Here is a 25,395-nt window from a genome sequence, read left to right as displayed (position 1 = left end):
TGGCTTTTTAACGCCCACTTATTAAAGAGTGGTTGAAACTTTCGCGTCAAAAGAGAACGGACGGGCTATTAAAGGGAACTCATTCAAGGTGTTTCTCTTATGATTGGTTTTGTAGATAATCGTGTGCAAATACGTATAATCTACTTGCCTTTCTATCCACTCTCTCCAATTTGCATCATCCTATTTGTCACTTTTTATAGTTTAAGAAATATACATTTGCCTTCTTTTATCCTTCAGACTGTTTGGGGTTTTTGTAGGTCTTGTGATTACAAGAGGGCCAGCAAGAAAAAAAAAAAAAAAAAAGGGGGTGACCCACTCAAACTGAGCTTATGCTAATGATCGTCATTAAGTTGATGGATTATCAAATGGAAATTCGAATTTGCCGGAAAATGTTTTCACAGTTCTAGGAATGTTTTTCTTTAAATTAGTTTTCAAGAAAAACAGCCGACATGGCAGACTGAGCATTTACCTTCTGAGGCCACTAATCTCTTCCTCGCTGGGTCTCAACTCCTCGAGCTCCGCATCGGAGTGGAAATTATTGATGGATGGCAAGCTGACGGCCAACGCCAAAGAACCTTTGCTTATCACCTGGTGTCCAATACCTGCGCATTCAAATGAGAGGTAATGATTATTATTATTTCCTCCAGACATGAATTCACAAAATGCGTCATGAGGAAACCAAACACTTAAGTTTTTTTCTTTTTTTTTCTGGTTAAGTCGTGAGGGTTAGAAGTCGAAGAAATAAACGCCATTTTTTCCTGGGTTGCGGTTGACATGCCGAACTCAAGACGATGACGAACTGACGTGCGGCCGTATTTTTTTTCAAAGAGCTTATCACGATTGAAAGAGACCTCAATTAAATGAATAGGCGTGACGAAAAGGTCGCAACCGAACGATAAAGACGAGACGTGCGCCGTTTTCTAGATCAGGTTCGACAGCCCTGCTGAAAGGTGCCTTCCACACCGAATCACGTTCCCACGCACGATCCCAGTCCCGAAAACATTGCACAACAGTAAACAGCAACACGAGGTTTGCGAGCGGTGGCGCAGTCACGCCTGTATAACGCCACCCGTCTAGAACGGCCGGAAGGAGGCGAAAGCTGGTTGACCGTTCCAGATTCTAGCGTCGCCCTAACGAGAGCTTAGGTCTTCTTTTAATGAATTTGTCCACGTTTCCTGGATTCGCTAACGAAATGGTGTTGCATCCTGATAAGATTGAGCTCACCGCGCCTCTTACTTTTCTCTTTGTTTTAAAGCATAGAATAAATCAACAACTGCAAGGAATAATAAGAAGGTTAAAAGATAAGACAAAAGAAACAAACTAACAGCGTCTCACAGTTTTGTTTTTGTTTCCTTTTCTTACCCGTTCTTTTTTTGGTTTTTTTTTACTCTGTCCGTGCACAAGATAAAGCTCATTTGAATTTTTCTTTCCCACTAAGGCAAACAGTACGCACCGAGCCCTGAGAATACCCATTACGCGACGCACTAAAAACGCAAACTGCTTAGTATTCCTTTTTCCTTTTTCCTTTAATGTTTCTTTTCTCTTTAGGGATCCTTCCAGGGCGTACTTCGTTGTGTTCATCTTCACGCGCCGACAAAAATGAAGAAAGCGCGACGGTGCTAAATATAAACCGAATAACGACGACGTCGTCTTCGCTGATGCTGAGAAGCCCTGATGCGTGTGGCAAGTGTATTTCAGGCCACAACCACTTTGTTCACCCTCCTTCTTGTAGCGTGCAACAGGTTCAGTAGGCCATCCACAGCCACGTCACAACGCATAGTAGCCAACGTACCCAAAGGAATTATCATAATCAAGAAAAGTAAGGACACAAACGCACACACACAAAAACGACGCAACGAGACCGGAATAGTTAAACGAAAAAAAAAAATATTTGTCAGCTACTTTGGCGACATGATGAGGGCGAAAAAAAAAAAATGAGGAAACAAGAACGCGTCTGCAAAACTGATAAAGCGAACGGAGGGAACAGCAAAATGCGCACGTAATGTCTCTAGCCCTTCCCTATCTTGATGATTAAAAGGGCACGGCTAGTGACCCCCAAGATGAGACACTGGCGAAGTACAGTAGTGAGCTCGACCCAATTTCCCTACGCGGCCTAGTAGTCATTAACGGAAAAGCATGAAAGACGGCAACGGCCTTATATGCTGCTAAAGCAGAGATTCAGAAATCGCCGGAAAAATGTGGTAAACCCAACAATGGCCCAGATCCAAGTGGATGACGACTGGATTATCTAGTCTTCATTTTGAAACTTGTCTTGATAAATCGTGAGTGTAATCTTCGTTCCTCCTTGTTTTGTGTTTTTCTCGTTTTTGCCGTTCGGCGTGTACGTGCAACTAATGAGAACTGGCGATAGCCGATCGTGAGCAAACGAAGCACGCAGCACCGGAGCAATCAGTCGCTGAGGTATGTAATCAAACAGCTATGTGCCAACGGGGTACCGCTGGGTCTTCGTGTCGTTGTCGACCTCGCCCGCCCACCCTCGTTCTACTTTGCACCGAAAAAGTCCAATCAGTCCCGGCTTTTTTTAATAGCAGCGTATTTCACCTATAAAAGGAACAGCTTTTCTTTCGTTTTGACCAGATAAAGTAAAGGGAGCTCTTTTTTTTTTTTGTTTCTGTTTCTTTTCTTCCTCTCTTTGTTATTGAGCGTCGGTTGTCTTCTCAGTAAACTTGGTCCTATTTCTTAGATAACCGTTTCCGTCTGTCTATGGGCTAGTAGGCTACACGGTCAGTGTAATTAAGGCGAGCGTAAGAATGGCACTGATGACCACTTACCGTCAGGATGCGTCTTGTGTGCCGGTGGATTGACTCTGGCCACTTGGTCCTCTGGAACAATCGGGGATTCCTGAATTAGAAAAAGAAAAAGAAAATTTCATTAGCATTTGGTGCAAAGCTCAAAGCTCCGGCAACAAGAAAGACGAGATTCCAAAAATTACAGCAAGGCAAGAGCGATAATGCTTGAGCGAGACGGGCCGCACATGATCGATGCGGTGACCAAAAAGACTCTTTTGTCCACTGGCTTTCGACAACCGTTTCCATGTCTGATCGCTTTTGGCTAGCGTATCCAGCAGAGAGGGAACAAACACGTCCGCTAGTTTCATCTTTCACGTCGGCAATAACAACTACTGAAGAAGAAGACGCCGCAGTCAATGGCCAAATAAACAATGGCTACAAAAACGCTTTCGATAGTGGGCACCGCTCAGGGTTAACATGAAAAATTCCCTTTCTTTCTCGACACTGTTGCATCTGTTTTTCGAGGAATCTCTATCGGTTACGCTGTCCATCCTTTTGCCGCACCTCCCCTCCCTCCCCTGCCCAACTAAAAATTCACGCGGGCACGGCTTTCTGTATCAGGTGCCAGTGGCGCTGTTGCGCATTTGTCGAGTAGATGAACACACAACATGCACATAATCAACCGTTTTGTTATCCGCATAACTACTAGGACGAAACTAGCGAGGCGAGCACTTGGCAATGCTCTTCTTATCATCGCCGCTCGGCAACTTGTCTCGTCGACGGCCGCACTGCGGGAAAAAGAAAAGGGAAAGAAGTGGGCAAAATATAAGATAGGGCGAGGTGCATCATATAAAAAATACACAGGCTATATATGATGGGAAAAGACGAGGGAAAAAGGATATACATTTCAGAGCTCACGAAATTATCTTTATTAACCGGCTAAAGATACTGGAAGAGCAATTAGGCAAGGCTTAGCCAAATCACGGACATAAAACTGAAAAACCTGTGCATATAGTTAGAGAAAGATGGAAGAAAGTGAAACTGAAATGGTGGAAACGAAGACGGCGACAAAGGTAGGAAAGCAATTGAATCGTGGAAAGCAGCGTGAGAAAGAGAATAAAAAGACGGCAGAGCATCACGCAGACACTTACGAGGCTATATAGTCATACAGCAAACTACCGCCGCCGCGTTCTTATCCCTCAACTTTGACTTTCTTATTTTCCTTTTTTTTCGAGAGAGAGAGAGAAACAAAGTAGCCAAACAAATGACTGTCGAGCACAGCTGATGAGTTTAACATCTTGGCGATCTCTCCGTCGGTAGTGGTGATTGAAAGGACGAGCACGGAGAAACGTGACAAAGCTTTTCTTTTATTCGTTTTTTTTTAAAGCGTAAACGCGCCCGCCAATTTTGAAAATAGAAGAAGAAAATTGTCTCTCGTGCGTTTCGCAGCGCTGACATGGCGCAATCTCAACCCACTGGAACACGCTTTTTCGTTTACATTTTTTCTTTTCATATCACGAATCTGTTCTTTTGATGGCCAATGCTTCCGCCTAATCCGGTCGGAAAGCGTATCCTCACCCCCTTCCTTGCCTTTCATCGATGAATTCAATGGAAACTTGGAAAATCCTACGTGTCTAAGTTGTCCCGTCCATTCATTCAAACAATAAATAAATAAAAAAAAAAAAAAAGGAATAACGAATAAAAATCTTCAGCGGCAAACTCAACAAGAGATAAGATGCAAATCCTTTTCCCGTTTTAAAGCTAATCTATTTCAACGTAACACAGGAGGAAAACATGGCCGAAGCAAGCGAACTCTGAGCTGCCACAAGTAGTGTGTTCAAATCAAAACAGCACGGGGATTTTATTATTATAAGATATCCGACGATCGGACGTGGCATGGCATGGCGAGCGAGTCTAATCGGAGAGATTCGACGATAGAATGGAAGAAAGAAAGCAGAGATAAAGAACTTTCCTTTTCTTGCCACTTGAAACTTTCAATCATATTTTAAAGCACGAAGGTCACATCATGAAGCGGCTGGGGATATTCGAATGTTCAAAAGTCTAAGAAATGAAACAAGGAAGAATGAGAAATCGGGGGTTGAAGGCGGACCTGATCGTCGTCATCGGCGCAGTCGAGAACAAAAATGTGCGGTATGGTCGTGTTGATTAGCCAGCGCGCTCTAGCGATCCCCGGGAACATGTTATCCTCGCAATTTATGATGGAAATCACCAACTCGTAAGAGCGAGTCGATTGTGACGGAATGTGGCGGATAGGGTCGTCTTGGTCGTGATGCCGACTGATAGTAGAACACATCAACTCACTTTGTTCACTCACGTCTTTTTCCAGGAAAGCGCTATGACAGTGAAGTTTTATGTTTTTAAATTCTAAAGCACCTAAGCCCTAACTGGAGAGTACAGGTGGACAGACAGTTGACGAACGACCTGAACAAAACTAACGATACACAACTGTAAAAATATTCACCAACGTATTTCGTTTTTCGTCCTTATTCCTTACACTGTCGGACAACAACTGATTCTGGTTGTATTCACATTCTTTTTTATTTCCCACCATTTCTTTGGCTTCTTCTTCGTCTTCCCATTCTTCCTCCACCTATTTTGATTCCATTTTTTTTGTGTTTCATGTCCGTTGGTCGCGTTTACGCTGTAAAACCGCCTCAAGGCTGGCCCCGTGGCCCCGCACACACAACATTTTGCCCAGTTCCAGTCACGATTGCTGTGCTATCTGTTTGCGTGCGTGCTACTCCGGAGAGAGGGAGATAGCAAAAGAATAAAATGAAGCAAAGAGAAAGAAAGAGAGAGAGGGAGAAAAGAAAAAAAAAAGAAAAAGCAAAACAAAAACATGCCGGCATCCGGAGTGCTCGCGTTGTACGTACACATCAACCACTTCATCCGCGCCCCACATTTCTTTTCTTCAATAAAAAAAAATAAAGCTTTTGTCGTTGTCCTTACTTATTGTACGCTGTTCCAAAAAAAAAAAAAAAAGGACCATACAAATAAGTAGGGAGGCAGTTCACTAGTTCACGATGGTTGCCGTTCGGCCGAGAAGAGAGGCGGGAAAGTGGCAGTCTCTGAGATATATAATGACGGCCGTGAAACGGCCACGAAATAATAATAATAAATTGAGGCTGTCGATTGTTATCAGATTCGAGCCGGCAATGGCGTCCCGACATGATAATCGACACGGACGCAATGTGTTTTCTCCCCTTTTCTCGCCCATTTCTTCGACACTTGATTGAAAGTTGAGAGGCCCAATTAGGACGTGCCCTATTCCACATAGCAGCCACTTCATTTCGTAGTTTTTATGTATCTTTTCTTGTTTTTGCATTACGAGAATTTCGTAAAACTGTTCCAAGTTAACAGGGAGGGAAAAAAAAAAAAATGGCGGGGGGGGGGGACCGGATTCAAGGCCCTTGCGGTAATAAGAATTAAGTCCGTTACGCGACTGTTTCGTTTTTTTTTTTTTGCTTGTTTTCTTCTACATTCTTGGCATTTGGCTTGTATTTATTTTCGCTGCCCAGTTAGCCATCGCGAACTTATTCTAAATAAGTGAACGTAGGCGGACGGAGCGAATTAGGGCCATTGCCAATGACTTGGTCAGCGGGAGTTCTGCTTTTATCTACAGCACAGTTGGATGTCCAAAAGAAAAGAAAAACAAGTTAGCCAAAGACGAAGCGGATTTTCGAGACAAGTCAACCTGTTTTTGAGTCGTGAACGAGCTGTTGAAGATGTTGAACCGAAAAGGTCGCGGTCTCGCCATTGCGCATATCATTAAAAGCATGTCGAAACCTTTTTTTTTTTCATACTATTCTATTCGATTCTTCTTGCTCGAAACCCTCATTTCTTTTTTCTTAACAAAGGAAATGAAATAAGACGATGACCGAATCGCTTTTCGATGTAGGACAAGGTGCATCCGCCATTATTATTTCATTTGGTTATTATCTACCCCTTCCAGCCCCCACATTCTGCAAGAAAAAAAATGGCTTTTGAAGACACTGTCATGATAAATGAATCCTTTTTTTTTCTTTCGTGAAGGCAAATACCGGGACACGTCAACATTTTTTCACTTGGATGTCAGTTATGCTTGTCTCTTGTTGTCTCATTGTTTGTTGAAATCCAAATAATAGGCAGTGACTACGTATTGTACCCATGTTGATGGAATAGATTGAAAAGCCCTTTGATTCTCTTTTTCTTTTTCCTTCACATCGAGGCGTGTTTTTAGGTTGAAACCGGCATCGCTCATCACGCGACTAGCTAGCGCTTTTTGGTTGTTGTTGTTATCTGCATGTAGACAAGAGAGTACGGATCGGCCTTGAGCCCGGAGCTGTACCCGCTTGTCTGCGTGAAAGTAAGGCAACATTGTTATAAAAAAAAAAATGGAAGAAATAGGCTAATAATACGTATACATTTTTAATTCGTATAGTTATAAACATTCTTATTGCAGCAGCAACTTTCTCTATCCCTATATCTGTCACTCTGCTTCGCTATTTCTTTCTCTCTCTCTTTTGCGCTACTCCCGGGACTCTAGTGACAAGTCGTGACACTGGGGGGCAGGTTCCCTGGGTTCGCTTCCCTTCGGGCAAGACATCTACCGACTTGGTCTATCATTTCCAAAAGAAATAGATCCCCCCGTGTTGATGACTACAATTACAATGATCACAATGCCTCTCTATTTAGAAAACAAAACTGGCTTAAAATCGCACCCATATTCTGCACTTGCATACGATCAATGACGGTATATTCGCACGCCATTACCCTGTGTTCTCCAGTGTTACCTAATATTTGGAAATCTTTTCATGCATTCTCCTTTTCAATTTATTTCTTTCTTTAATAAGGGCTGCAATCAATTTGTTTCAGCCTCAGAGGACATAACTCCGGAACGTGCAACTCATTGCGAGGATCGCCTCGTCAATTTCCCTTTTGATTTGAGTTACGTTACGAGCCCAGGGGCCAAAAAGAAAAGAAGGGGAATGACGTCATTGCACTACTGGTGAATTGCTTTGTCGATGTCGTGGTCCCGTGCCGTATACATAACAAGAACGACAAAGGGGTGGCACCTCAGTCAAGAAGAACCTGTTCCCCTGCTATACGGCACACACCCTTTTCTGCCATCCCGTAATCGACACCTGGCAAAAGAAAATAACAAAAAAAAAAAGGAATGCACCCAACCCAGTGAATGTCTATTCCACCATGTCCTCCTCTTCTGTTCCTTTTTGTGGCCTGGTTTGGCACACAGGCCACCGAAATCGATAAGAAGAACGTCATCAAAGGGAGAATCAGGTTCAAAACGCTTATGCCCGTCTCTAATGGGAATATGCTATAAAAAGTTGGCTCGTGGGGTTGGGGACAAAAAAAATGGGTTCGAACGCATCACGTCAGACGAACCGTTGTCGCTGAACCTATTGGCCTAAAGTGCTGCGGAACGCATCGGTGCGCTTCACGACTTGAGTACTAGATCGATGACCGTTCGGTGATGAACGCACAAGAGCAAAACGAATCACAAAGGTCCACCGGTGTGAGGAAAAACGGTGCGAAAATGGTGCACTGGTATACGGTACTTGTCCTTCGGATGGACGAAGAGCTTGCGAATTTCATCGGTTGTTTATTAAAGAAGAACTTTTAACGGGCAACTGTTTGAGTTCATTGAATGTAGACTTCATATACGAATAAAGGATGGAGCTATCTGCACGCTTGGACATGGTGCCAAAGATTCCATATTGGGGTTTAAAGAAGGACGATTGCTTTTTATTTCAATTTCGTGTGTTCACAGGTAAGATTTATCGGATGCCTCGCGTTTCAGAAATCTCAAAAAAAAAAAAAAGAAAGTAACCCTTTCCCACTAGAAATGTTTTCTAAACAGTAAATCATTCGTCATTGTGTTGTTGCGCTATTTACTTTGCTTGGACAAACAGTCGAAATTCCCCATCGGTATTGCACACCGTTAGACGCCAAAGTGACGTGACAAGATTCCTTCCTTTGTCATTCATCCGGTTTCCTATATATTGGGTTTGGCGTTTCCTCTATGCTCTTCATCTGTATTTTCTCACTTGTCTCCGGCGTGACCGGTCGACCCTTTATATCCTGCTAAGTCCTGTTTACTTCGTCGTTCCTTCACCAACGCCCCCCCACCTTGGCGCTAGTCGCAGCTGTTTCCACTCGGTTTCTATTTCGTATTTCACTAAGCAGTAAATCTTTTGACGTCATCACGTGAACGACGTGCAGACACAAATTTAAGCAGAAAAAAAGATGGAAAAAATAATAATAATAACGTGTGTGCGTCATGATATCAAACTTGCAAATTTTCACCCAACAGAGCGTGGCGAATGAAGAAAACGCAGCATAATGATGCGGTTGATTATGATAACATTAAGATTTGATGGGGTTTCCCTTCTCGAATACAATTGACTGATGGGCTTTTCGGCTCTCAGTTTTTTTTTGTCTTTTCCTTCTTCTCTATGATGACTTGGAGCGTAAACAAAAAAAAATTCATGATTCGATTACGCAAGGCCTTTCAGTAGGTCATCCGGATGCCGGCAGCTGTCGTGGATGCACCGTTAATTAAAAAATGGAAAGTGAAAAAAGAAAAAAACGAGGTGGATACGGTTTGTATGCGAATCAACAGCATCAGGTCGAGTATTAAGGAAAAAAACAACTTTCTTTTTGCCTTCATCAAATTTTGAAAACTGGCTGCTACTGTCAAAGTGAAAGTGAAATGCAGAGGAGAAATGTAGAGAGCGAGTGAAAACAAAGGGTTGCGCAAAATTCAAATCGAAGGCTAACGGCGCTCTTGACTTCTCCCGTGTGCAAGACAGCAAATGAGTATAAAGCAAATCTCCCAAATTCTATCCGTTTGGCTCCAATTTACTTCACTCGACAATCAAGTGCCATTGATGTGCGCAAGTTCTAAAAAACAACAACAACATGCGAACGAGGGACCCAAGTTGCCGATCGTTCTAGCTAACATTTAATCCCGAAATGAATTCATATACTTTCTCTGCTTTGAAATAGTTTCGCGGTTTGAGGGGCATAGCGGTCGCCGCCCTGATTTTCACAAAACTAGTCAAACATTTTCTTTTTTTTTTCTGTCCGCTGTCGAGTCTTCTATTTCATCTACCAAGTTCTTCTCTTTAATTACTGCGTCCTTCCGTTCTTCGTTCCAATCTTCTGCCTGATGATGACTCAACTCATCCGATTACACGACTTTGCAGAGAAGGCTCCCAGAAAATGTGTGGCACGGACGGATAAAGAGAGAGAGAGAGAGACAGACGACTACAAGAAGACATGGGCGGGGATTGCCGAAGACTAAGGTACGCACTCGCGCACAATTACCGGAGACTCGAAGCGTAATAAGAGAGAGAGAGAGAATGCCAAATCATTAAAGAGATTGGAATCAGGCAGGCTCCCACAACCGGAAGACGTTTGGATGTGACGGAAATGACGGGTTTTCAACCGCCATTTTCAAATAAGGGAGAAAGCAAAAACAAACAGAAATCTCGGCAAGAGATCGGGCCAGATTTCAAGCATAAACACGATCGCAAATCTAACAGACACTATGGCGGTAATAATGTAACATACGTGAGGCCAGCCAACCGAGAAAAGACTTTGAACAAGATAAAGATCGAAAGATAAAAGAGAGAGACATGCACAGTTCCTCGGCAAGGCCAAAATCTATAGGCACGTTATCTCTTCCGTCTTCTGCTTCGATTGGCAAAGCTGAGCCCTGTCCTACTCCCCCCCATCTCGCTCCCTCTACAAGACGTTTTTATCTGCTAGATTGGGCGGCATACGGCAATCAACGTGCGTTAACCAAGACAAGAGATAAAAGTTCAGAGCTGTATTATACGTCCTTCTAAAGAGATATCTTCGATGAGTTGTAATAACAAATAAAAAAGACAAAAACAAAACACGTTCGTCTTTTTTTTTTTTCGTGTGAGCTTTTCCCATTTGCCCCCCTTGATCACTTGGCTGTTCTGTCGTTTCTGTAAATGTGGATGTGGAACGATCGCTGCAATTGTTTGATTGCCATCAGCAGAGCTACCTTCCACTCCACAGTGTTTGAGAGTTATATAAGGAGCATCTCGCGGTCGTTTGTACCAAGTTATAGAAGATTCTTTAATCAAGAGTCTAGAGTATTCCCTTGTGAAGCATAGTACTAAATTTCCTCTCGGAGCTGTAACCCTTTCATAGAAAAAACAACAACAGATGTTTAAAGAACCAAATTACAAATCTTATGCAATCGCAGCAAGTCCTTCCCCGTCAAGGATCAACGAACGATCACCTGAATCTAAAGCTTCTAGTTTGTGTGAAGTCTTACGTTAAAATTAACGAGTTTTTCAAAAGTCTAATGAACGTCGCGTAGCAGCTCCTTTCAGTCCGAGTGTCGAGCTCGAAATGATCAGAAACGATGTCTTTGAAGATTTGATTCACAAATATATTTTCCCCCCTTTTTTTCAGTTTCTTGGTAATCTAAAGTTAGACGCGAATGATTGGAAATCTAAAACCAAAATATCATATACACTTTCTTTAAAGATAAATGGAGAGAAAAGGAACGAAAAATGCAAAGAACCTTGCTGTGTGCATCACTTGAACCCGCGTACGGTGATCCAGCCATGCACAACCGATCACCAAAAAATGCAACGTTTGGCAAAACACACACAAACAAAAAATAATCCAACATGAACAATCTTCAAAGCCAAAATTTCGTGCTATACGCAAAGTCGCAATCTTTTCATCGGCGATCCCCCCCAAGATGCGCATCTCTTTTGTTCTCTCTTATTTTTTATTTTTTTTTCCACGTCATTTCTCCCGGGAAACCTAATCACGCCGGCCGCGATAACGAGCTAAGAGCGAATTGAGGTCAGCAATATCGCCCCACTGTCCGAAATCCTCATTGTCATAATTGGGATGCTGTTGGTTTATAGTACGCTTCTGTTGACTACAGAACTATACGGAGGCAGGCGCATAAATATAGAACAGGAGAACATAGAAGTACACATGACAACCCCAATATTGTGTGTAGAGGGGCACCGTATCAAAGGAACAATAACTTTGAGCTACGGCGTGTTTCTTTTCTTTCTTAGTTAGTAGGATATATTTATTTAATGCGGGACGACGACCGTATACTACCTGATAATTAATATTGGCCAAGTTATCCGACATCGATTCGGGCACGTGGCTATACCAAACATATACGTACAAGTCCACTTCGTACGGAATTGCTTAGACTGAGATTAGTTGGCCATTCTTAGAGCGTGAGCAAAAGCTCGAGATATGTAGAGGGTGTGTTGCGCGTGTTTTTATTACCCGAGTTTGATATCTTTTTGATCTGCATTCTAAGGCGGGCATTTTCGACGCACAGGAAAAGGCAAGCGCGACGTTACTCAAACGGATATACGGTGGCAGGATCAATTGATTCAAATACTCGCGACGGGGCAGGTGGTAATGTTCACCGACGAACGCAAACGGGGCGCTCCTTCCCTTTGGCTATTTGCGTTACATTATTCAAAACCATGTTGACAGTTAGCAATGAAAAGAGGAAAGAAAAAGAAAACAAACTAGACGATAAGTTGCAAACACGACGGTAGCCATTGAAGACCGGCACGCCCTATACCTTTGCCTCTATACCATCTTGCCCCTCCCGTGTTGTTTGTTCAAAAATGGAATCGTTCGTTTCCACCTAACAATGGGGGAGCCGGCCTTCAGCCTGTCGACGCTCACTGGCTGGCTACGTTTTTGCGTCTTTTACGACGACAGTGTGTGTGTGTGTGTGTGTACACGCGTCTGGCCCGTCTACACACAGATTGCGACAGTTATGCGAGAGACCCTGCCGCGAGGCGACAAGCTCTTGATTCCTTCAAATTAAATTCTATTGATTGATCCTATTTCCTCTCCTTCTTCCCTGTTCCCCACACACACACATAAAAAAAAAAGGGGGTGGGGGGAGAAAAGAATATAAAGAAGGGGAGGGGGATGGAGTGAACTACAGACACAAGTTCGCCATGCGAAGATGACAAACTATTTTGAAATTGAAATTTCTCCTTCCTGCCCAATTTTTGTGAATAGATTGCGATTGCCGAATGCTCTGGAAAGAGACGGGGGCGCGTGCGAGAGAGCCGAGTCAAGAGACCTCTCTACTTTATGAGTTGTCACATATCAAACTAAATTAGCTCACTAGGGGAATGAACGTTGCAGAGAGTGCGACCCATCGGAGAAATGCCTGGGTCACGCACAGCTGAACGCACACTCCATTAGCTTCGTCGTCGGCCCTCGACTATAGTCAGTCCCCTGTACGAACATCCCCAGAGCACCGCGAAAAACCAAACAAAACAACAACAAAAAAAACAACCTCCGTATACATTTGCCACCATTTTTGTTTGTTTCCTTTACTACTATCCTTGCCCTAATTTCGTTTTCTTTTTCGTTTTCCTATATTCAATTGGGCGCTATACGCCGCCAACGCAGAGATCACGGTCCGCCGTGTTTTTACTTTGATTAAGTCACGACACATCGTTGCTATTGTTGCGCACCATGCCGAAACAGTAACCAGGCCGCGATGAGCGCTGGGCTGTTGGGACCCGTGTATAGCTGGATGACTATACAATTGCCAAAGGGGAACAACAAAACCTCGCCACTGGGTCGGGACGGTATCTCAAGAGAGCCAGCCGACATGGAAGGGAATCAAAAATGCACACAAGAAGAATGGCTGACAAGAGAAAGTTCGATTAGAACAACTTTTATGGAGCCGGAGTCGATCAAATAAAAGCAAGGCGATGAAAGACGATTCCATCAGCAAGAAAAAAATAATAAAAACTTTTCTTTTTTTTTTTTTAATTCTTCCCTGTGAAAATAACAATAGCAATAAGAGAATTCTTGTGTAAATTCAAGTGGTGGATATAAAAGAAGAAATGAAATGGAATAAAAATGAAATGTGACGGATGATAAACTGGATGCGGTGAGGGACGTGAAACATTTTCGAATGAAAAAAAAAAAAACTTGGTATAACACGTGTCCATAAATATACATCTAGGAGATTGCAAAGGTGTGTGTGTGTGTACACTGAAATCGACGATGACAGGGCAAAGTAAGTCTGCGACCTATTCACACACAAAAATAAGTTTCTTAAGGCGGTTGGTAAATACATACGGCCTGATACATCCAGCAGCCCTTTCAGCGAGCGTCGTTTGCTCTAGTCATACACATAACAAAAATCGATAACGCGAGACGCGGTACATGGAAGCGATCACCATCTGCTCCCGCCCTCCTTTTTCTTTTCTCTTTTTTTTATATTTTGATTCTTTACAATTTACGCAATTTTTTAAGCTTCCTTTTTGGGCCGCAACGGCGCCAGGTAAAGTGATCCTACTTGACAAATTACAATGAATTATTTCCCCCCTTCCCCCTTTAAACGGCTACTATGATCAAACCTTTAAGGGATTGTCAATCAATATTTACATCCTTCTTCACTAGGATTGCCTATCGTTCGCGAGCGACGTGATCGCCAGTGAAAACGGTACGTAGTAAAAGGAAATAGGGTTCTCCTGTTCTCCGTCAATGACGGGGCCTATCGATCTGAGCGAACCCAATGGGATAGCCGAAACAATTTGGGAAAAATTAATTCTCCCCCACGCCTTAAAAATGGAATCGATCTTTTCTCTGACATGACACATAATTAATAAAACTAAACACTAAAGTGGTTTCGGTTTCTTCAGAAAACGCGCTACGAAACGGCCTTCATCAACTGAGTTCCCCCATCACCTTTTGGCGACAGGATATACGGCGATGATGAACAGGGTTTCGGGCTCAATCAACGGGAAACAAAAATATAAAAGAAAATGAGGTGATGACAAAAGAAGAACAACAAAGAAAATAATAAAGAATCATTAGCAAGTTATTAAGGGCCAGAGCTTTTTTGTGGCCCATTTTGCGTTGATGCTCTGCCCCATTGGTGTGGCCATGTCACTCAATCGTCATAGTAACCGCTTCCTGTCTGCATCCACAGATCTCATAGAGGAACAACAACACGACTAGGGTTTTGTACGTACACGCATCGGATGCAAGGCGTCGTGCACTGTCCTGGAAGTCCCAATTTTTGTGTGTGGTATCCTCTTTTTATTTATTTATTTTTTTTTGTTCTTTTAGGGGACAAAATAATAATAAAAAAAAAAAAAAGGATCGACAAGAAAACTGGCTCGCTCAGTAGACAGAAAAGACAGCAAAGTGTAGGCACATCATGATGAATGATGTCAACATCGTGACGTTCGTGGATAAATAGAATGTAAATAAATAAAAATAATTCCTGAATGCCATCATTCGATCCGGCGGATCAATGCAACAAAGACATCAGAAAATAAGTAGGAAAAGACTATAGATATGTGTGTGGTTCTAATAACAGCCCCAGGGTATAGGGCGGTACCAGTCACTGGGACTTCAGTCACTCAGGCAGTTCAACTGGAACGACATCCGTGTACAGTAAATAGTCAAAAATAAATAGGAGGCAAACACGAATCAACTGCAAGAAAACAACGAAAAGGTTCGCCTTGGAACTTTGGGAAGAAAAGAAAAAGAAAATCGAACATGGTCGGGGCTGAATTTCGATCCAACGACGAAGCGACCGTATGTACAGCCAGCCAATAAGGGCTGTCGTTTCGTGTCAAAGACTCGGACAGTCTTCGTTTATTTCACGCCAGTATTGTCAAGCGATGATATCAGCAGCAAACCGTCGGCCACTGGGACACGTTGCAATAAAAAAAAAGCAACCCCGGGCGTGCTGGACACGCCAAATGGGTTCGTAATGCGCGGAACTTTTTGAATCTGACGCTGCGCAATACCTTGGCAATATTTGCTAAAGCTATAGGAAGACTGCCACAAACAACGAATGGCGGCTATAAATCACACAAGAGGTGAAAGAAAAATCTGATAAAAATGGGTGCAATGCGACATGTTTTCAAAAGGCATACACAATTGCGACTGGCTGGCCATTTCATTTCGCGTGAATTGATTCAATTGGATGCCGAAGGTTTGCATTCTCCTTTGCTTTAATCAAACATCAATCAATGAAAAAAATAATAATAAAAAAAACCCATCGTTCCAAAATTTGCATAGTCCTTTAGGCGACGATGGTTGGCCACATGGTAAATAGCAAAAAATAAAAACATGTCGTCACAGAGATCTCAGATCAAATTTGCGATTGATGATTCGTCACTTGTCGACACTTGTATTTATCGACAATGGCGATATCCGTCGAAGGCTTTGACAACGACCATCGCCTCACTCATCCGCCACGCAAAAATTGCCCGCGACTCCCTTCGTCCCTAAATCTTTGTGAAATAACCAACCAAAGAATCTTCCTTTCTCAGAATATTGTAAAGCAACATTTCCTTTCTCGTTTTTCTGCTTCATAGATATACAATCAAAAGAATGTCAACAAAAGAGCATGAGGATGGGAGGGGTGAGAGTTTCTCTTTTTCTGACTCCCTTTTGTCGATGACGTTCACGGCTCGCGGACGGAAACGCGGAAGCGCTGGCCAACGATTAAAAGAAGAAATAAACAAAAAAATAAAAAAGAATAGGAGAAGATGCTATTCTTTTTTAATGTCGTGAAGAGAGTCAAAATCGTTATGTTTTTCAATTGAAATAATGAAAAACATTGAGTGAGGGGGGGATGCAGTAGAAATCGGGTTGTTGCTCTGGTTGCGGTTTAAAACAATAACGCCCAGTAGGCAATCACAAGAAAAGCGATTTATTGTTGTCTTTCTTTTTGTGTGTTCGTTGCAAATGAAGAAGGAAGAATAAAAATAAAATCTGGATCAAACCAGCCATCTGCTAACACTTGGAGGGAGAGAAGTGGGGGAGGGGGACTGGTTACGTTGATTACGTCCTACGTCCCTGCGAGAGGACGGCCGCTATTCTTCTGCAAAAAAAAAATAAGAAAAACTTGTCCCATTTACAAAGTTGTGTGAGTGTTAACACAAAACCTTGGCAACGCTATCGCGGCTATTGTCTGTAAGCTTTACCCGCTTGTATATCTTAGCAAGTCAGACCTGTTTACAGGATGCAAGCGTCTTAAAGATTGAAGCCGAAACTGGCAACAAAACCAACACACTCTTTTTTTCTTTATTTATTTATTTAGAACGACGGCACGCCACAGATAGTAGACAACAAGGCAAAGAGATGGTGAATTGCTTTGGTGTACGGGGAAATAAAAGAAAACCACATCTTCTTTTTTTTTGGAGGGAAAGGTTGTGACGTTTTCATTGGACAGCTTTGCTTTTCGCCCTGCTATTCAATAGAAATGTAAACTCAGAAATCCGCACGCAAAACAAACAGAGATCGTCACTTTCAATACGCAAGATGAAGGTTCTCTCATTTCGTTTGCAACATTTCAAATCTCTCAACGACTGAGCACTTAAGCTGTCTTATGCACGATTTCAGCTGGTAATGAAGTTTTATAGACGCGGTCGGTTCGTCGAACGAACCATCAACGGCCGTGTCTGTCCCCTATTTTTTTTTCTTCGAACGGGTGACAAAGGAACAGATAGAACCGGAGTGTAGAGGAAATTCGATTGCTTCATTGTGTATGCAAATGGACGGATAAAAGACGAATTTCAAAAGGGGAAAAACCAGAGGCAAAACAAAGTCTTTTGCAGGCACGTTTATACGTTCAATCCAATTCCTTTTAACCCCCCGTTTTTCTTTTTCAGCGAACGTGACTAATTGGTAATCTCTACTTCTTTTCTTTCAGTTTCAAATCCCTCAAAAAAAAACAAAGGAAAAAACGTCAAGGTGAATTACAAAATGGAATTTATTCCTCGCTAATCTTTTTTGTTTTGTTTTTTTTTCGATCGTCAATAATTCCATAAACCAACGACAGCAACGAGAAATTTTAGTTCTAATGGCTTGCCGCTTTTCATCTTTTAATTCAATCTGCAATCGGGATTCGATTAAGGAGTTCCCCTACCATAGTACGGTAACTATTACAAGACAAAAAAGAAAAGAAATATATAAGGGTTAGTTCGTATCCAAAATGCCTAGTCACCCACTTCAGTTACAACGGGGTTACCAGCAGCAGGCCTTTTAGAAGCGCGTGATGCGGGTAAGGTGCGGGCTGCTCCGCCTCTATGTGTGTTTTCTAACCAAAACAAATGGGTACAAACGACGACAACACGGGTCTCGAAAAAAAGAAAAAAGATAAACAAATGAAATAGGAAGGAAAAGAACAGGAAACAAGGTTGCGTCGGTCCAGTTATTTATAGCCGTGAAAGTATGTGAAAAGTGCGAACACAAGACGAAAACGGAACTGGACAAAAACAAAAAATAAGGCACCAGAGTTGATACTGAGACATGAAGTATAGCCAAAAAGAAGCCAGCCGTGAAATCCCATATCAAAGAGATAAAAAAAATATATATAAAATAAAAGGATAAACCTAATAAACATGACACAGGTCCGAATGAAGTTGCGCTTTTCGCAGTCGACTCGATAAGATAGACACGGAAAGAGAGAGAGAGGGAAAATGACAGTAGCATTTGTTGACGGCCTCGGTGTTAAAGGACGCGAGCTAAACTGACTCCTGGTGGTCACGATCGAATCACGTTTAAATTATGCGCCCCCTTCGCTCCCGTATCGAAACCCCCTCAAAAAATTGGGATCGCGAGCGTCGTTTCTCTTGCTTCATGTACAGCCCCTTCCTACCTTGATGCGGAATGATCTCCGGACCTTTCGATGCACACCGATACGTGATACAATCCTGTCTTGCAGCTCCCGTCAATTCGTTGTCGAAAATTGTTGAACACAAATCACTAAGGTACCACGATTTCCAATGTGCCGAACACGGGTACAAATCCTCCTAAACGGTCAATTCACGCGTGCACTAGTGTTGCCACACACATAAACAGATCACGAACGCAGTAAAGAAAAAACCAAATGTATCAAAACAGCCGCCAAATTTGAAACGAAAAAAAACCCCAAAACAAACCGAAGGGAGTTGTTTGTTGTTTGCTTTTTTTAAACACTAATGCGCGTACGCGCTACGTGGAAGTTGGGTTGCAAATGAAAACGGTTCGACGCCACCGCCAGTCTAAAAAAAAGAAGAGAAAAGAGAATGGAAACGCCATCGGGGTGGTGTGGCAGGTTTGTCAGGGCTAAAGCGACACTTCCCGTGTCTGCAAGTGAGCGCCAAAGACTCGACCCTGTGAAAGAGAGAGGACCAACGTCACGGTCGACGGCCACTTACAACTCGCCGAGCTTCAAGAAGGAGAGCGCAAACGCCACCAACATCTAGACGACTACGGCGCCGCCACCAGCCGCGGCGCCACCCACTCAACTAGCTTTTTGCCACCCTCTCCTTCCCCTTGTCTGGACGCTACATAGCCCTCATAATGCACTGCTGGCCTACACGCAAGACACTCGACGCCCCGCAGTCTCTAGAAAATAAGACACACACACACACACACACACACACAAAAAGTGGATCTCTTTTATCATTTTTTTTCGCCTTTTTCTTGGCATTGTTTCCTTCGCTTTTCCGTCCGATTCTTGGCACCTCAACCGCCCCTCTCCTTTCTTCTCGACCGACAAGTATACTACGTGTTGAAATTGATCAGATTATCGGGAACAGCAGAAATCGGTTGGGAGGGGAGACTCTAAAGGGAAGGAGGGAAAGATGCATTAAGTCAAGAAGGAAAAAAAAAATAATGAAATATAAATCGGGAAAAAACGTGCGGGAAAGATTCATTCTCGTCTAGAAACATACGGCGAACGCATTGGATAATAGTGTTGTATTCAAAAAACTACCGGGCGTGCATAACAAAAATAAATCTTGTCCATCTTTTCACTTTAAAAAGTGCAAGGCTTGAAATTGTAGACCTAACAGAATGTTATTATGGTAATCTCTCCTCCTTCTCTCTTCCTTTTTTTCTTTTTCCCCTGTCTTTCTGTTTGGAAATGACGAACGAGAACAGAAACGGGGGGGATGGCATAGTAAAAGAACAAAGACTCGGAGATTAAGTTACGGGATAAAAGCCAAGCGTTCAAGGCTAAACGACACGCTCATTTGCCCAACGCTGGTATCTACTTTAGCGTACATACAGTCCCATCTTCCCGACTTTTGCCTAATAATGCGCACAAAGTTCTATAAGGTAGGGTGGGTTAACAATAGCCAAGGATTGTTGGAAGAAATCCCGAGTAATAACTCGAGTAATAGAAACTTTCACGTATAGGATTATGAGCAAATCAATACATTAAACAGTGGTTCGCTACATCCATAAAACGCTTTCCATTCTAGTCGATTGAATTCGATGCCATTTCGGATTTTCGCTTCGCACAAACGAAACAAGCGAAAAAAAAACATCGTCACAAAGAAAAAAAATGTGCATTAAAATTCAAATAGAATCAGCGCCCCACCCGAAAATTATTGACGATAGTCGACGATGTTTGTAACGTCACACATTTTCGATTTTGTCGCTGATCGGATCAACATAAAGGCCAAACGTTACTAGCCTTCAAATTCGTTTTTTTTTTTCTTTTTCTTTTTTCGCTTCATATTTTGATAGTATTTTATTGATTATTTGATGACCCCCACCCGATCGAGATGTGAACTTTACAGATATAAATGTACAAACGGGGGGTGTGTGGTACCTGTGTCTTTCCGACTTGGTTATAGAACACGTGGACAAGGGACAAAGATACGCGCCGTCATTTCAAACAAATTAACCGCGAAGATTCAAATGTAAACGGATAAATCAATAGCCGCTTAAATAAAGTTTGGACAAGAATATAGATAGCCACTCGCATCGCTGTACGAATGCAAAAGCAAAAAATGGATCCTGATTCGTGCGAAAAATTATGTCCCACATCCATCGAATTTCCTATCCCAGTCAATGGCCACCTCCTATAGCACCTTCGTCATGTGACAGTTCTTCTATTTTGCCAGCTTTGGGACGTGTCCTTGATGGCTGGAATGATCACTCAATCGCTTTAAAAGATGAAAGTCGAGAAACCGAAGATACCCCCTCCAATAAGAGTAATACTTTCGTCCTTTCGATTTCTGACCGTGCTTTCAATTCCTCTTTGACTCCTTTCCCTTTTTTTTGTCTCCCCCCTAAATATTCGTTCACGTCTTTTCGAGTTCAATCGAGTAGAAGGATGCGTTTTCGCATCCGGACGCCATGGCGGAAGGGAAATAAAACTCCAAAAACAGAAAATAAGAGGGAGAAAATGATTTAAAAAAAAAAGGACGGACAGAGAAGCGAAAACGCTCGTTAAACGGCGACCGTATACAGCTACCTTATCTTATAGTTACAATGTTCAACTGTGGAAACATTTAATGAGCCGTGCAATGACATTTACACAAAGCGAAACCTATGGAAATCCTTTCATTTCAACGCAATTTTCAGCTGAAGCCTTTTTTTTTTTTTCTTTTTGCCTTTTTCTTCTTCTTTCTTAACTTGAAATGATCCGGTTCCCGATATTGAGAATCGACGTGCATTCCTTAGGAAAACAATGGAGACACGTATACTGTTGAACAGTGACATTTTTTTTATTACGTCCCTTGAAAAAAAAATAAAATCTTTCATCTAATGTCGACCTTTCCTTTTGTTTTTACTGTTGTCACGCCCTCCTCTCTTTATTACCGAATTACGATTTTTCCTTTATTGATGTTCTTGTTCAATTTTGTTTTTTTGTTTTTTTGGCAGGGGAGGGAGGTTTCTTGTGCCTAGGTCAATTGATTGATGGCGCTTTTGTAACGGCAATTTCCCTTTTTTTTTCTTCTCGTGCAACTTAACGGAACCTATCAGCCCACCCCTATGCCATCAGACTGTTGGGTTATGTCAAACGCTTCCTACGTTGTTGTCATCCAACTCGATTGCGTAAGAGAGAAAGAAAAGGAAAGGGGAAAGGGGTTTATACGATGTTTTATTGGAGGATGGAACGATCGAGTTACGTCGTCCTTGCAGCAATTAATCCCATGGATGCCACTCTGGAAATCTCTCTGAGCGCTCACAAGTCCTAGCGGTGATGTTGGGGATACTAACGGAATCGAAGGATTCCATCCCCATCGTTTTGCATCGGTCGGGGGTACACGGTGACTTTCACTATCACGTCTATAGCGCTCGTTACACAACCATTTTAGGTGTGGACTCCCCCCCCCTTTTTTAAGACAAGGACAGGAGATGTAAAAAAAAAAGGAGGGGGGGGGAGGGCAATGTGATGTAATCATCATCGATCTCGGTCTTTACAGTATTTGTACTCCTGCGTTCAAATATCATCGTCGGAATGATGAACGACGTCAAGGTCCTTTTTTTTTTTTTTTCCTATTTTATTTTTTTGTTGTCCCCCCGTCTTCTTTTGACGTCACGTTTCTTGGCTTGCTGCACAGACTAGCGATTTCCGTTTCGCCCTCATCGAGAAAAAGAGTCTGCGAATCTGAATTGGGGTTGCGCGGTTGCTTGAAAAAAAAAAGTGAAAGGGAGTCGATCACAGGAGGAACGCCCGGGATATTGTTGATGAAAATGCAAGCAAAAGGCCAATCTGTGGCCTTTAGATTAGCGAGTCAAGTGGCAAGGAAAAGAGAGTGATCGAACGAAATAAAATAAACTAACCGGTACGTTGAAAAGAGGATTTAAAAAACAAAATAAAATAAAAAAAAAGACCCCGCCAGACATAAAACCAACAAACAAACAAGAGGTACGAAATTGAACTTCGCTCGATGTTCTACTTACATCAGTAGTGAAAAAAAAAAAAAATAGAATAAAGTGAAACGCAACCTTGTCAAACACAGAAGGAAAAATAAAAAGGAAACGTCAAAATAAAAAAGGAAGGCAATGAAAATAACTATAAACGAGAACTAGAATACTGTTTGCCTTAAAGAATTGGATCATTCTGAGCGTGAATGTTTATCGATTTATCTCTTGATTTTGTTCGCTCATCTTCTTTTCTTTTTCTTCATTTTCGGCAAAAAAAACATTTTTTTCTTTCTTTCTTACCAATTCTATTCACGTACACATTCTATGTCTCGGATATCTTTTGTTGTCCTATCGACGCTAATTGATCACGGGACTATATATATATATATGCATTCCTTTTTCTTTACACGGCGGAAACGGCCCACCAAAATAAGAAAAGTCGATCCGAAGCGACGGCGTCTGCCCAAGACAGGTTCACCGCACTTAACGCGAGTACGAACCTCTTTTTTTTTTTGTGCTCTTTTACATCTTACATATATATATATTTCCTCCCCCCCCCCTTTTTTTCTTTTCACTCTTTTCTCCGCACATACGCAGTATGCATAATGTAATTTCAGTTGCGCAGTTTGTATTGCCCTCGTGCCGACGATTCCTTTCTACCATTCTATTTTTAGAATAATTGACGCCGTGTTTGCTCTCCTCCGCCCCCCCAAAAAAGGGGGGGAAACCCCGAAAGGTTTCCTTACTATTGACGACACCATCAGGCAAACGAGAGAAAAAAAAAAAAAAAACATAACAAAAAACAATGCGACTGATTCCTACCTGTTTGTTGAGGAGCAGAGACGAATCATTCAGACGCGGAGGGTTCCGTTGTGGCGGCAGCGGCGGTGGAGACGGCGAAGGCGGAGGAGCGTGCCGATGGTGGTTAGCTCCGTTCGAAGAGCTGCTGCCATCTATGGAGCGATCGTCCAAAGTCACACGAAAGGTATGATGTAGCAACATGTCAACAAACGCGTTGTACGATTAACAACAACAACATTTCATAAATTGTTCTGTTATTTTGAGTTAGCAATCAGCTCGATCTGACTGATTCTTTTTGTTGTTGTCTTGAACACCAATGTTACCGCATTTGACAAACGAGAAACTGACGCAACAAACAGACGCAAAGATGGGCTCTCCTAAAAACGGGTTAACGGCGCCGTAAATCAAGACCAACCAGCAGTTTCTTTCCACGCGATGCAGACCGACGCAATCGACGTCAACATCTCGCTTCAAATAAAGCCCACACAAACATAGTTAACACTTGGCTCCCAAGTATTTTTTTTATTTGTTAATGCTTCACAAAAACGCTAAAACCGAGAAAACTATTCCGAAGCGGCCACAGTGATTTCCGAATTTCGTCATTGGTGTATTGGCGTCGTCATCATTTTTGGCGCACCAGAGCCATCGTTGGTAGACTATAGTTGGGCGTTACACAATCGAGGATGTCCTGGCAAACTTAATGACTGTCCAATCGGTCATTTGGTGGTAGATGAAACAAAAAATACGGGGAGAACGACTGCCCATTTCCCATCCGAACCATCTCAGACCGAAAGTTAAGCAGTAACTAACTTTGGTTTCTTCTTCCCAACTGCCCGCGTTTATTATCTCATTCCGTTTCGCCCATCGCTGAGACGACCAGCCGCGTGGTGGCTGCGAAAATGGGAGGATATTCGTGTTCGATCCCCTCCTCGTTCTCACACGCTGGCCACATGCGTTCTGGTCACCATACGGCAGCCTTCTTTTATTTCTGTAATTTTCTATTCATTCTTGTGTACCATAAACCACTAGTTTTGAGTTGTGATACCCTGTCGCATAAAAACAGTTAGTGCAATGCACTCTCTCTCTCTCTTTCTCTTGTCCCTTTCCGTATCGTTTATCCGTTCCGTCTAGGTGCTGCCCCCCCCCCTCTACCGGAAGACCAGCCGGGCAGCAAAACAAAAACCGTGCACCGCTATGGGTGGCAAATAATAATAATAATAATAAATAATGTTTTTGAAGTTCATTTTGTTTTTTGTTTTTTTCCAGGCCGTCGCCTCTTTTCAGGGGTGAGATGAGTTGCCACTCCACTGGTCATTCCTCCTCGACAATATTTTAAACCTTATAATAGTATTCTGAAATTGTTGATTTTTGAAAGTTTTCAACTTTAAAAATTAAAAGATAAAAACCAACAATAACGGTGGGGAATTTCAAATTCTGCCCGTTTCTCGCTTAAGCCGAAAAAAACCCCAAAAAACAAACAAAACAATCAACTTATTCGTCGGCAGTTCATCCCCGCTGTGTAATCGGCAATAATTCGAAGACGATAGATGGTCGGAAGGTAAAATTGCTGCCGTTTTTCATCGGCGGGACACGCATTCAATATTGAAAAATCGTTCGTGGCTAGAATAAAATCAGGCGCTTATTGCCTTTTCAAAATCTTCTATATGGTAATGTGCCCATTCTCCCGTGAAAAAGACAATGTTGTTTCAGCCGAGCCCACGGGCCCCCCAAACAAGACTTATTGCCAATCGTCGGTAAGAGTCGACTAGTAGCCATTTATCGAATGCCATCTAGACGCCAAACGATCGATCCCATAGGTTTTGATTTGTTAATTTTTTTTTAAATCTATGTTTTTGCTTGCGTAAATCTTCTTGTTTTCAACAACAAAAAAATGAAGTAAATACCTTCTCCGGAACGTGCCGCTGGGACGTCCATCGGTAATGGCGACGATATCGTCCGTTTGGCTGTGGACGGCGCCTGTGGCGCCGCCACTACAACCGTCGTCAAGCTTGTCGCCACATTTGCGTCTCCGTCGGCGCTATCATCGTCGTCACTCTCCATGACCCGATGGTAGACGTCGTTTTGGCGGCCTGACGCCATCTCCTTTACACACACACACACACACAGCCGCCATGACCAAAAAAAT

The 25,395-nt window shown here is 42.6% G+C and overlaps 1 protein-coding gene across 10 annotated transcripts in view; it reads right to left on the bottom strand.

The window, feature by feature from the left end:
- The window catches only part of LOC116929505 (pleckstrin homology domain-containing family G member 5), an 80,734-nt gene that overhangs the window by 17,923 nt on the left and 37,416 nt on the right, over positions 1–25,395 (bottom strand). For 5 of the 10 annotated variants that reach the window (XM_045169726.1, XM_045169727.1, XM_045169728.1 and 2 more), the window contains 3 exons: positions 23,271–23,401; positions 2,793–2,862; positions 470–602 (listed from right to left, as the gene is read on the bottom strand). In XM_045169726.1, the coding sequence (XP_045025661.1) occupies positions 470–602; positions 2,793–2,862; positions 23,271–23,401 (334 nt within the window). Of the gene's footprint in view, positions 1–469; positions 603–2,792; positions 2,863–2,953; positions 3,134–4,860; positions 5,266–23,270; positions 23,402–25,153; positions 25,353–25,395 lie in introns of those variants that run through there. The other 5 variants (XM_045169721.1, XM_045169722.1, XM_045169725.1 and 2 more) reach the window with 3 other exon arrangements.

Source organism: Daphnia magna, linkage group LG1 (assembly GCF_020631705.1).
Source record: "Daphnia magna isolate NIES linkage group LG1, ASM2063170v1.1, whole genome shotgun sequence".
Lineage (NCBI taxonomy): Eukaryota > Metazoa > Arthropoda > Branchiopoda > Diplostraca > Daphniidae > Daphnia > Daphnia magna.
The sequence above is the reverse complement of the archived record's forward strand: the minus strand, read 5'-3'. Positions and strand labels throughout refer to the sequence as shown.